The sequence below is a fragment of the Pyxicephalus adspersus genome, chromosome 5 (genome assembly GCF_032062135.1).
Source record: "Pyxicephalus adspersus chromosome 5, UCB_Pads_2.0, whole genome shotgun sequence".
NCBI lineage: Eukaryota > Metazoa > Chordata > Amphibia > Anura > Pyxicephalidae > Pyxicephalus > Pyxicephalus adspersus.
This window is the reverse complement of record NC_092862.1, coordinates 76925454-76939440: the sequence shown is the minus strand read 5'-3', so window position 1 is coordinate 76939440 and position 13987 is coordinate 76925454. Positions and strand designations below refer to the sequence as shown.

General features: G+C 36.7%; 1 protein-coding gene across 1 annotated transcript in view; it reads right to left on the bottom strand.

Annotated features, from left to right (window-relative positions):
• MOCOS (molybdenum cofactor sulfurase) overlaps nt 1-13987 on the bottom strand; it is a 141447-nt gene that overhangs the window by 53724 nt on the left and 73736 nt on the right. Inside the window, exon 6 of the mRNA XM_072411910.1 lies at nt 4271-4470. Within this exon, the coding sequence (XP_072268011.1) occupies nt 4271-4470 (200 nt within the window). The remainder of the gene's footprint in view (nt 1-4270; nt 4471-13987) is intronic.

Here is a 13987-nt window from a genome sequence, read left to right as displayed (position 1 = left end):
TAAACATAAAACTTTACATTTGTAACGCTCCAATCTTTCTTTTAATTATGTTATTAATTAGATGCTACTTTACAATTTGTGTCTGCAGCCACTTTAGGCACTTTTATGTGCATCTATGCTTATCCATCGATCTCTCTGCCAGAGTGAGTGGAGTCCACAGGAAGACAGGGTAAGTTTCTGAAGGTTACTATTTTGTTCAGACTACTGTCAACTGCAAAAGTGGTGTTTTACATCAGTGATGTCCAACCTTTTTTCATTGAGGGCTGCATTTGACATTGAGATTAAACTCGCAGGGACATGGCACCGGTATTGTTGTGCCGGTGCCGGCGTCCCCTGCAAAACAAGGAGCATTACACAGTTGAGACACATGGTACTGTGCCTTACTGACCTGTCCCCATATGGAAACAGAGTTTCAATCCTGTTCTTGAGAACATGATCACATTCTAAGTCCACTGCTTTCTCCGCTGACAGCTGAAGGGGGCAGAGAGGAAGGCAGTGAGTCTTCTGTAACACCAGAACGCAAGGAAGGCGAGGAGGAAGGCAGTGTTACAAAAGCTTCACTGCCTTCCTCCCCACCCCCTTCAGCTGTCAGCGGAGAAAGACGTAGAGCATGTGTCCCATCTTCGTAATGCTCATTGCGGGCAGGGCATCGGTATTGTTGTACTAGAAATTCCCCTAGTTGCAAGAAGTATGTCAACAGCACAAGGCTCTTATTTTCAGTAATTGTCTGGGTTTTTTAAATCTAAACTATGTTGTTTGGCTATAACAGCTGCAAGGAATAATTAAGCACAGGTACAGCACTGTAAAGTTTATGTTTAATAAAACACTGCAAAAGTATGGCTAACCTCTAAAATGTTCTATTAGGGATACAGAGAAGCTAACAAATAATTAAAATATTTTTAAGTATACCTTTTCCCTAAAAAAACGCTGTAGAGTTTCATGTCAACAGGCACAGTGAGAATTAGGCAACTGTGAAAGGTTTGTGAAAGGTTTGACAGTGGGTTTGTTTTGAATGTTTTATGAGTTACATAATAATATTATAATAATATTGCTGTCACAAATATGCTAAATTTATAACGATTTCTGTTTGTTTTTTTTAGTAGTAGTAAGTAGTAGTAGCTGTAAAAGGGCAGTAAACAAGTTTATTTTGCCACTAATTAAATCTTTCATGCATTTTTAAAATTTTAGATGTAAGGTATGCTTTAGGGGTACAGTTTGCCTTTACCCCTTGCCAGTTTGTTTTACACAAAAACACTATGGTCAGAGCCAAGCTACTGCTTGTTTTGGTCCATTTTGTATTTAACAAAAAAACCCAGGCAGGAGCTTGCTGTTTGGACCTGTTCTATTCACTGAACTGTAGCTAAAGGCAATCCACCATGAAAATCTCATGCCCCAGTCACATTTGTGCAGTAAAACTCACGTTAATGAATCACATGACACATACCCTTGTGCAGTGAGTGCAATTGTGAATGCTCCCCTAATTAACATACTATGCATTCAGTGTGCTACATAGTTACAAAAAAAAGGCTAGGTGTTTTTTTTACATGGCAGTGGATTGACAGCCCATGACAGCTCATAATGGATGAACTACCTTGGTGCAACATTGGACAACTGCATGCAACGGACTTCCGTTAGCACATAATAGGAGAAAGCTGAAATTGACTGGGATTGACTAGAAAAGGGTCATGTGTGTATGAACTGTGATCAGTTGAGTTGAATAGTTTCCAATAAGTAAAGTATGCCACCAAGGAGGGTAAAGGCTCTAGGAATAACGCACCATTTTAGGTGAACCCATTGAAGCAGAAACTGAGAATGAATATGAACAGGTATTGGAAAGGTGAGATTATCAGATTACACTCCTGCTCATTACCAGGATAGCAATTCCTTGTTGTCTAATTTATTGGGTATTCTTTTTTATTATTATTATTTTTTACCTACTCATGTTACACCCCTAATGTTGGCTATGTTGGAGCAGTTGCTGTATGGAACCTGTGCACAGGCAGACACCATAGGTGAGAATTGGGTCTGCGGCAAGAGTGTTATGATGGGAGTGGTCATTCCTGGTGATTGGGGCATTGTCAACAGGTACGCTCAGAATAGCAACATGCGTCAGCAAAAGGGCCGTGCTGCGTGTTAGTGCACCCCCATTTTTTCAGCACAGGCAAGGAGCATTTTGAATGCATTGGTGAGTCACAGCAGAATCCACGGTTATGGCATCTCTGACTCCATCAAGATCAAGTGGTGGAAGGCATGCTAGGTATACCAGAGGTTTTTTAGACCAGTTGAGGGTGTTCAGAGTATTGAAGGCAATCATTCTGCTTTGAGCCAAAGGATGGTATTGGCCTAGTCTTAACGAATGGATGGGGGTGTTGCTTCCTTGTTTTTGAATTTACAAATGTGCAAGATGTTTGAAGGTGTATGCTGTGATAACTGTGGTCATATGAACGTCTATGTGGCAGGAGGAGTAAACTGTTTAGTCAGAGAGAGTAAGGTGGTACCAGGCCTCAGAATTACTTCACTACAGTTTATTAACTGTGGTGGACCAGTGGGTGAGGATTTGTAATCTTTAATGTGTGATTGAGGGGATTTTTTTTCACATTTTTTTTATCAGTTAGTACCGTAAGACCTTACAGGGTCATCAATTCTAGGGCTGCAGTGCTAGGTACTCGGGGGTCGGGTAGGGACCATTGCACATATCAGCATCCCAATTTTCACAGCTGAATCTGATGGGTGGAGCTTCTGGGACAATCCCTCTAAATAATAAGGGATCAGCTACAGTTGTTTCAAATCCAACAGGTATGGTATGTCATGAATATGAGGTGTTTCTGGTATTAGCACTAGAGAAATACCACTCGCTAATTCTTTACAATTATTAGATATACAAAATTATATATAATTATATCTGCATAGTTTTTTGGCTCAAGTAAAAGTTGGGGGGAAAAGAAAGTGAGGAGAAAGGGAATTCATTGACATTTTCACTTTATTACCTTCAGATCATTTCACTTTTGATAAATGGGAGAGGGGACAGGAGGATGAAGACAGACACTGATAAAGGCTCATACTTCACACTTTTACCAATCTGTTACAAGCTTTTGCTTTTCTGGACAGCATTATAGGTGAGAACTCCAGAATAGTGTTCTAATTTTTTCACTATTTGGATACAACTCTGGAGGCTTATAAATTGGATGATGGTAACTCCTGGTTAGGTTACAAAAAACTATTTAAAGTGTTCCTAAACTCAGATTTTTTACTTTACAGAAAAGGGTAGACAACCCTTTTATTTAAAGTAGAATTTTTTTGTTAGGGTTTTAAAAATAAAACAAAAAGGGTGCAGCACCACCCCCTTAATTCTCAAGCGCCTAGGTGGTGAAGAATGAATAGGAGCGCAGAGTTTCCTGGGATACCTACATTACACATCTTGGGAGGCTCTTGGCTGCTCCTATGAATGCCCAAGCATCAATAGGGAAAAAAATTGGCATGTTTTTTCCCGATCTAGTGCCTGCACAGTGCAATATCTGGTAGTGTAGGATTAAGTGAGGAGAAGATGTCGGCGCCTGGTGCTCTCTGCGCCGGGATGACGCAGGACGAAATGAAAGAAACCTCCCAACGGATACTGATCTGCGGGATTGAATGTGTGTGTGATCTTTTTGTTTTGGGTTAGTTTTGGGTTTACTTTCTGCTTTAAGCAGAAAATGCCAGGCTGGGATCACAAGGATATTGCCTTAAGGATTAGTGTTATATCATACAGTATATTGTTATTTGGATCCCTCTCCACAATACCTGTAGTTGGAAGTTATTCTTGTTTCTTGTAAAGTGTTCCAGTTTTTTTGCTATAAATACCTATTAGGCTGAAGGAAATAACCCTGTTAAAATTCCAAAATCTCTGTACCAAAAACATTCCATTCAACTTGGTCACTTCAAGTTAAAATCCATCAATGTACACAATTTTATGTCTCATACATTGAGATAAAAGTTCAAAGCCTGTCAAATAAAAAAACACACAGCCATTTTAAAGCAATAACATTTAAATGTTAATTAAAAGGTTTTAGTTTTAAGCAATATTTGTGTAGATTGCATAGGTAGCCCTAATCGAGTAAGAAACTGAATTAAAACATCTATACAACTTTATTAGTCAACTCTTTTTAAGTCAACAAAAAAGTGGAAAAGTAATAAAATACTGAATAAATAAATAATATACTGCAATCAATAACAGAGAAACAATTTCACAGATGGTAGCTAATGCATGATGTGAACCTTGAAAAATATGTACCTGAGAGTAGCCGATTATGCCTCCATTTTCATCCAGCACATTAAAATTAATGATAGGACCCTGCACATCACAAGTCCTAACCTCTGTATCACTGTAGACTTGTATTACAGGTTTTCCATTAGCATAACACAGAGCAGACAGCACAGAGTAGGTGTAGCTTGCCAAAGCATGGGTATGATTTCTAATCTTCTCCATTCCTCCTACAAAATAAATATATATTCACTTATTTTCTCTTTCTACATTAAGAACATTGAATTTTCTAAATGTGCATCACATAAAGTAAATTTTCTCAGAGAAAACATGCTGCTTACTGGAACATAAAAGGAAAAGCCAGGGCTCAAATATTTTCTGTTTCATACACAGATAAACATTTAAAATTTTGAATATGTCAAATATTTCTGCAATGCAATTAGAAAAATAAAATACATAACTAGAAATTAGAAATACCATATCTGGTAAAAAAAAAGTAAATTAATTATTGCGGCCTGGGACAGAAAAAGATGGGAAGAATGGATATCTTTCTCAGTCAATGAAGGAGAGATTAATAAATATTTTTCTTCTGCAAAGGTAAAATGAGATTTTGTTAATAAATCACAAGATGTAGACAGTCTTCTGACCTTAAAGTACTTGTGTTCTGGGCTTAGATTGTCATGCTGACTTAAATGAAGGAGGTCCCTCTGTTCTTTTTTACAATGCTCACATATCCAGGCACAATTGTTGACGCACAGGAAAATAAAACATACTACTAACTATTTTTGCAAATGCAAGAAACTTTTTATGAGTAAATTCTGCAACACAGCCGAACTCCCTTAGGATGCTGTTCTACAAGGAAGTAATGCTTTGACTGTTAGGCTGTTTCAGAAAATCAACTGAACACTGTTGGAAAAGGAACATTTTGGGCAACCTGCAACTTGGTCTAATGGATAAGCATTTTTATTATTTTATTACTGCCAGAATTGAACATTTAAAAATATATATTTTGTTAGGTATATATATATATATATATATATATATATATTGCATGCAAATATTTTATATTCCTATATTTATTCAAGGGAAAGCTTTAGGATCCCTTTATTCCTGTTAAAAATGAAATGAACAGTAAGATGACATTTTATAGTAACGCATCTAATATGCTGGCTCTAATCTACCAAATATAGAATTCTGTAATTATGCCTTCCTAGTCTACATTTTACCAGGCAAACCAAATTAATGTTAAATAAACCTGAAACTTTAAAACTCATTTCTATGGTACATATGCATAAGAAATTATTACCATGTAAAATATAGCAAAATCAATTAGCATTTTCATCTTAAGTTATTTGGTGTATGTTAAGGAAAATTACATCAAACATGTATGATTTCTATTTTCCCTTAAAAAAGAAAATACAGAGAAATGGTATTTCTGCCTATCTCACTAAACTAACAGTGCATCTAAGAAATCCCATATATTCTGCACCCGAAATTCTTACCAATGTTTAGCACGAACTAGGGACTAGGTTGATCTGCACAATTTTGGAAGCAGAAAAAAGTAGAAAAAAAATTTTAATGCGTTTCCTAAAGTTGTATAACTTCCCTCTTCAGTGCTTCTAGTATACCTATAAACATTCAAACCAACTAGGTTTGAATCAAAATGGTAACTTTGAAAAACCCTAATAGTACAGGTATTTTTCTTATCATAACAGGTTGCATGTAAGTGGCAGCAAAAATAGTGTTCCAGCATCCCTAGACACTGCTATGTTCAAGGATCACAAGACTACAAAAGCCAGTAGTAAGTAGTAAATGAATAACAAAATGCTCAATAGGTAGTCTATACTCTGTGTACATTGTTTGCTCATGTGACATTTGATACATTTTACATTTTCAGTTACCGTATTTTTTGCCGTATAAGACGCACTTTTTCTTCCCCAAAACTTGGGGGGAAAAGTTAGTGCGTCCTATACGACAAATGTGTTAAAAAAAATAATTAAAATATTATACTCACCCGATACCCGATCCTGCGTGTGTCTCTGGCTGCAGCGTGTCTCTCTTCTCTCCTCTGCCAGCATCGTGTTTTCTCCTGTCTGTAAAGCAAAGCGAAAGAAGCCGGCACAGCGCCACCTGCTGTTCCCTGTCCTAACTGCCGTACAATAGAAAAAAAGCACAGAGTGATCAGAAGGGGAATTTGAATGACAGAGTGAACAGAAGGGGAGTTTGAATGACACAGAGTGATCAGAAAGGGAATTTGAAAGGTACAGAGTGATCAGAAAGGGAATTTGAATGGCACATGAGTGATCAGAAGGGGAATACCGGTATGAATGGCACATGAGGGATCAGAAGGGAAATAATCTTTCAGAATCTTTTTTTCTAGATTTTCCTCCTTTAAAATTGGGTGCGTCTTATATTCCGGAGCGTCTTATACGGCGAAAAATACGGTAACTAGGAAGGGCTTTTTTACCAAACCCTAGCATAAAGTCGTAAACTGGCTAATCTTAAAGAGGAACTAAACTAAAAATTATGGAAAACAAATACACTTACCTCCAGTCCAGCAGGGCAGGGGGTGTCCTGCATTGGCTCCCACGTCGTCCCACTATCCGTCTCGGAGCTGGCGCTCCGGGCACCGCCATCTTCGTCCCCTATTTCAGGTTCTTCATCCTACATCACCTGACCCAGGTGCGAGATCGGGTGACGTAGGGTGGAAAAAAACTTGCTGATCTCACGCATTTTACCCGAAAAGTCTCCTTCTGCGCATGCCCGAGATGCTAAAGGAGCACCCAAGAGCCTCCCAGGATGCCTGACGTAGGCATCCCTGGAGGTTTTGCGCTCCTATTCATTCTTTAGGGGGGCAGTGCTGCACCCTTGTGTTTAAAAAAAAAAGGGTGTTGCACAAAAAAAAACACAGAATTTTTACTTTACATTAAAGGGTTGTCCACCCTTTTATGTAAAGTGAAATTTTCTGAGTTAAGGTACGCTTTAATATTCCAGCAACTATTAAACCTAACCCCCCTCCCCAACTTTGGACTCTAGACGACTCTAGGTGATTCAAATTGTAAATGAATCACCCAATTTCAAGTGTAACACAAACCAACCCACAAAAGACCTAAAATTCAACTAACCCTTTTGCTTTGTATGCTCACTTTGTTCTGCAATGGAGTAGCCATTCTGAATTCACACTCTTCTGCTTATAATTTAAACTGAAAAATAAAGCAATACTAAACTGTCATTTAATTGCCTGGTAGTGAAAATAGGAAGAAAATGTGTTTTTTTTTACTTTTTTTCTTTTTTTTTTCACTGTAGAAATCATAAAATACATTTATTTTCCTTTAGTTTGAACCAAAATATCTGCCTTATTTGACGTGCATATGCCCAGACTGAAGACCCACTTAAAGCACAAGTAAAGCCAAAACTAACCTGGACCAAAAAAAAATCACACTTACCTTCTATCCCACAGATCAGTCTATCCGTCGGGAGATTAATTCCATCAGGTCCTGCGTTGTCCCAGTCTCTGTCTTCAGCCTGGCGCAGAGGGAGCACCAGGCGCCAATATCTTCTCCTCTCTTCTTCCGTGTTCTTCTTCCTACGTCACCCAATCTCACACTGCACAGAGACCAAGTGACGTAGATTGGGAAAGAGCTTGCCAATCTCAGTGCGCATGTGTGAGATTGGCAATTTTTTTCCCTATTGATGAAAAGGAGCAGGCAAGAGCCTCCCAAGATGCGTGATGTAGGTGTCTGGGGAGGCTCTGCGCTCCCATTCATTCTTGATCGCCTAGGCGATCGAGAATTAAGGGGGTGGTGCTGAAAAAAGGGTGTTTGCACTTAAAAAAACACTAAAAAACAAAATTTTTACTTTAAATCAAGGGGTTATCTACCCTTTAAGGTAAAGTAAAAATTCTGAGTTTAGGTAAGCTTTAACAAGCAGTAAAAGAGCTTTGAAACAAGCTATCCATTACTTCTCTAGCATTTAGGCTACATACACCCATAGGATTGTTTGTCAGCAATCTTTTATGATCAGGCTGTAAGGATGTCAGTAAACTAACAATTTTGCTAGCTGGGGCCTATTTGGATACTAAATAAAACAAAGAATCTAGTGTACATTTATTAAAGCAAGAAAACAATGTACAAAAAAAACCAAAAACAAAAAACATAGCAACCAGCAAGAATTCACCTTCACTAATTCACTAGTTTAGCTATACTAACCTGGATTTTTTGTGAAGTATATTTACATATGTTTGCATGATCATCACATTAACTAAGCCTTTTTATGTTAATGACAACATTCAGTTCTACTGTTTTTTCACTGAGTGTCTTGTTTTGTCTGTGGAATGTGTTCATCATTCTATTTGTACAATTAAGTGAGCAGCATAAATAAATCATGAGGGAACATGCTGCCTCAGTATGTCACCAAGGATATTCATCTGTAAGTTGTACTGTTTTGACTGCCTTGGTACAACAAAACCAGAGGCATATCATATGCTCTGTCACAATAATCCTTATTCAAATGCCATATTGAGCTTCACACATTGTTTTCATTTCTAAAGAACATTATTCTTCCCTTAATTCGTTTTGATTTGTTAACTTTTATATGCAGAATATCCATGACACTGTTGCTTATTGTTATTTGAAGTTTTGGGAACAGATGCACCATAGCACAAATTAGCATTTCAAAGTCGGTTAATAAAAGCAAAGAAAAAAAGGTGTGTAAATCAGTACCTATTCACTCTTCAAAAATATTCTTATTTAATCACTTGACAATTAAAAAGGTCAGTGTTTCATTATGCCTTTTGCAAAATGGTTGTTTTTTTTTTCATTTAATAATTTTCATTTAAGAAATGCAAAACCACTATGAACCTTCCTGGGCCATATTAAATCTTTTAGACTTTCAGAGCTTTGGAATAAATAAAGCGACTTGTTCTTTTAAGACTATCCAAAACTAGTTAGTGTATTGAGAGGCTGTGTGGGAAAACGTTAAATGTCCTAAGACAATCCACCATGAGGAATTAGACAGTGAGGTTAGAGGAAGAGACAGTGGGCCTGATTTATTAAAGCTCTCTCTCATTGACGAAAGTGTATATTCTTCAGTCTTGGAGACCTTTAATAAATCAGACCCAGACAGTCTGACATTCTTGCTTTTGCTTTTATTCAGCTAAATGTGCAGAGACAGCATCTGAAGGACCCTAGTAAACCTTATGACTGGTAGTACCATGGGCCAGTGAGTGTAGGTAACTAGTCATAACATTAGCCTGGTTCAGTTTATTCAGGGTATTTTTTTTGCTTTGAGTGACTTTCTATTTTGCTCTCTGGGGTATATTGCACACATGCATTCCAAGGTTGGTGGAAAAATCTATTCAGCTTAATACAACAGTTGAGTAGGAGAGAAAGCCAACTTGGCAAGTGCCCAAAACAAACCTAAATCTGTGCAAGGCCCATTGAATCAAGGAAGAGTCCTAAAATATCTTAGTTTGTGAGTCCCCCAGCCTGGTGGGCAGTGCCAAAAGATTTTAGCACTTGGACAAACCTGTCCAAGGAGCAGCAGCACCAGCTCCATATTACCAAGTCCTACAAAATGAACTAAAATTAAAGTTTCTCCAGAGAAATTTGGCAAGGTGGACAGTAATAGCTTCCCAGAAATGTGTGCTTATGTCCTAATCCCAATGGAAACACTATGAATACATAAATGTAATAATTATCAGTACAAAAGAAAAATCAAAAAAGGCATAATGTTAGCTAGCCACTTCTGGCAGAATTATGAAAAAGTTACATGATTCTAAATGCTTGCACTAATTGCATTGATGTGCTGCTAAACTCAACTAAGCTGTGTAGGAAAATACAGCTTTAAGAATGTAGTTTTCAAGTGTTTAACTAAAAACATAGCTTCGTTGTAGAATGATGTGCAGTTTTTAAACACAAGAAAATGCTTCCTTTATGACTCACAAAACAAGTACAGATAATCTGGTAAATAAGCACTCTGATAAATATTGTAAAAACAATGTGCTAAAGACACATCTTCTAAATCAGGTTTAATGCCACAAAATTCATGTCACTTTTAGATTTTGTTGTGTAGCCTCTGCTAATTCTAATTCCCCAGCAACCAAATTCTTTTTATGAAAGTGCCTGTCAACTTTAATTATCTGGATGACAAGCAAGTAAAATGTATTTCTTTGTCTGTTATGGAGAGACAATACTCCCAACTGAATGAAGAGATACTCAGTGGTTCACATTGCATGTTCTTTAAAAATCAAATACTTAGGATTAGTAAACTTTTCCAACTATTTTATAAGCTTATTTTTCCTGCTTATTATAGAGACTTGGATAGTACCACCAAATTAATTCCTTTGTCTGTTACCAGCTTAGTGTTTTGCAGAAAAAACCCTGCAGGGAGTTGGCAAGTTAGTTAAGAGTCAAGAAAAGAATTTTGGCTTTTGATATCTTTTTCGTAGGGACCTGAATTTTGATATTAATTTATGCATACAAAACTACAGGAAAGCCTATTTTAACTGAGTTTACTACACATTTATAGACTTCAGTACTGACTGGTAGTGTTGGTGTTCAAATTCAGGTTGTCCTTATATTTGACCTGAATATGGCTGTTCGAATTCGGACAGACCGGACCCGAAAAAAAAAGATTCAACGACACAAATTTGGATTTAAAATAATGTGTTAAAAAAATAACATTTATGTTTAAATAATTTACTGAGTGTTTGTGTTTATTTACCTAATTCTTTTTTGTTTGTTTTTTTTACAGGTTATCCTGTAACAATGACATGATATCTCTTACTCTGTAACACACTTTCCAGCACAGTAATATTCTGATACATTTGTTACATTTTTCTTTTATCCACTGCAAGAAAAATGTAACAAATGTATAATATTACTGTGCGTATTACAGAGTAAGAGATACTTGCGAGGCATCTTCTCAATGGTTGCAGCCAAAGTCTGCAATCATTGAAAAGAGTGTGCGATCTCCGGGGCACTACAGGTTAATTAACCTGTGGTGCCCCGGGGATCATACTGGAACTGCAGAGTTTTTTTTGCAGTTCAGTTCCCACGGTCACATGGCCTCTGTGCTCTGTGTTTTTGTATAGAGAAACTCTATCCAAGAACACATACAACTAGTAAAGGGCTGCAAGAGCAATTTGATTAATTCTAACCCGAATTCTCCCACCATTGACTTCAATGGTGTTTGAATTTGGCATTCGATCAACCGAACAATTTCTCACTATTCGATCAAATAGCTGTCTAATCGAATAGTGAGATATTTGACCAACACTACTGACTGGTAATCTGCTGCATTTTTCCCAGTGTATATAAAATAGTGATTGCCATTAAAATTGCTTATTATGCCCTTTTTAATAGACATATCTTAATAGACACTTATCTTAATGTGCCCAGAAGGAATTATGAAGACTCCTACTTTTTAAAATGATTTTTTTAAAATGCTGGATGCCTGGCTGTTATGCTGAATAGCCAAGTACTTTCTTTGTGACTGACCTAGAACAAATACACAGATAAAACCAGAACTAAAGTTAAAACAAAAAAAATCATACTTACCTTTACTTCCAGGGATTCCTCGAACCCTCTGGAGCTGTCCTCGATTTGGTCCCATGCCGCCATTGCAATGGTAAAGGCAGAAGAGGAGGTGCTTAGCCTTTTTTAAAGACAAAAATGCATATTTATACTTTATATAGAAGGTTATCTACCAAGGTAGGAATTGAGGTGATAGGTCTGCTTTAGCAACTCTGACTTGCTTAATGACTGCTTTAGCAACTCTGTATGCTTAATTCAGAAAAAGGAAAACATCCCTTAAAGTTAATTTGACCAAAAAGAGAAAATAAAACCTACTTTAAGGTAGTCTAAGGATGCCCAAACTTATATAAGGTATATAACTAGGAATCTATAATTCCTAATATATACAAACGCCCCAATATGTACGAACTACATTTTGCAAGCAGACTTTTCCAAAGTGTCACGGTATCAAAGATCTCTGAAGACTGAAAATATTATTCTACTGAAGTAAATATTTCAGTATTTTGGTTTCTTAAATAATGGTGTGAAAATATATGTATAACCTGAGCTGAATTAGTATTTTGCTGATTTACATTCAAATATATATTCACAAAGGTGAACAAGGCATCTTTTATTAATTTCAATTTACATTTTTTTCTAAGTAGCCTTTTTCACAAAACCACTGTCCATCGACATTGCATTTGAGTTCTAAAACAAGTGCTTATTTCAAACTAAAATATGCAATAGCTTTTACAATACTATCCATCATAATCAGCATACGAAAGACACAATTCTTTTTCAGCCCTAATATATTCAGAATTAATAGATTCATTCCTGGCTTCAGATTTTAGTGGTTTATATTTCTTGTAAATTTCTCGGTGCCAAGTTCCTTGACTGAAATGAGATTGAACAGCACTAAATTTGTTTCCCTGGCTTCAGTTACAATCAAATCTTTGGGTAAAAGATAATTCATAAATATATTTATTTACCTGCAAAATATTTACAGTGCAGAGGGAACTTAACTAGGACAATTTGTGTCTGTAAACCAAGACATTACTATTGTAGAAAACAGTGTGGTGATAAATGATTTGATAACTTTTTTATTTTTTTATTTATATTAGTTTTTTTTTTACAAATATGAATAAATGTTTATTGGATGTGTGCATATGTTTTGTGTGCATGTGTTTAGTGCTCTTGATATGTCTTACACTAAAGATCGTGTTAATCTACATATAAGGCTAGATTCATACCTGTGGTGAGGTTGTGGTGCTTTTTCCTCATGCCTCTTGGGAGACGCTGTAGGCAGTGAATGGGGGTACCAGTGAGCTATACATTAACTTAGCCAGTTGACAGCTGTCAAATGGTTTTCATGAAGCAGCACTGTAGTGCTGTGTGGGATTATGTGATTTAGAGGCAGGTCTGAACCTGCCCTTACTCCTGATTTCTGTTCAGGAATTTTCTTTTTCATATGTAGATTTAAAAAAATCATGTGATTGCCTTTTAATTTTTGAGTATGTTTGAGGAATAAGCAATTATCAAGTTATCAAGTGCCAAATAAGCATGTAATATGTCAGTACAAGTATCTTGATAAAAAAAAAGTGTGAAATAAACAGAACCTGCCCAATCTGCATATCTTTACTTGGGAATGACAGCAGTAGGCAAACAAAGTGTTTTCCACTCAGAAGAATTAGGTGCCACTATTAAGTTTCACATCTCTTAAGCGCGTTACCAAGAGCAAACAGATGGTGTGGATTGACAAAAACAAGCTGTAAAAAACAAATTTTCCCTGGCCTTAAATCATGGGTAAGAAAAATAAAAAAAACATGAAATGTATAAACTGAGCATTCTCATTTCTTTCTTTATCCACATTACTCAACATCTGATTACACTATCATTTGTGGGAAATTCTGTACAGGCCAACTGTTATAGTCCCCAATATATTTACTTAGGGCCATATAGGTAAAAAAATAAGACTCAGAATGACTCTTGAATCAGTAAGCTTAAAACTCATCAGGGGCCAGTAGCATTGATAGGATGGTAGTACAAAGAAAAGTACTGTGCTAACCTAAGGACTTTCCAGTTCCAAATATATACCGTATTTTTCGGACTATAAGACGCACTTTTTCTTCCCCAAAACTGGGGGGGAAAAGTGGGTGCGTCTTATACACCGAATACACGTTAAATATACCGGTAATTAAAAAAAATCATACTCACCCGATCCCGCGATGCTGTG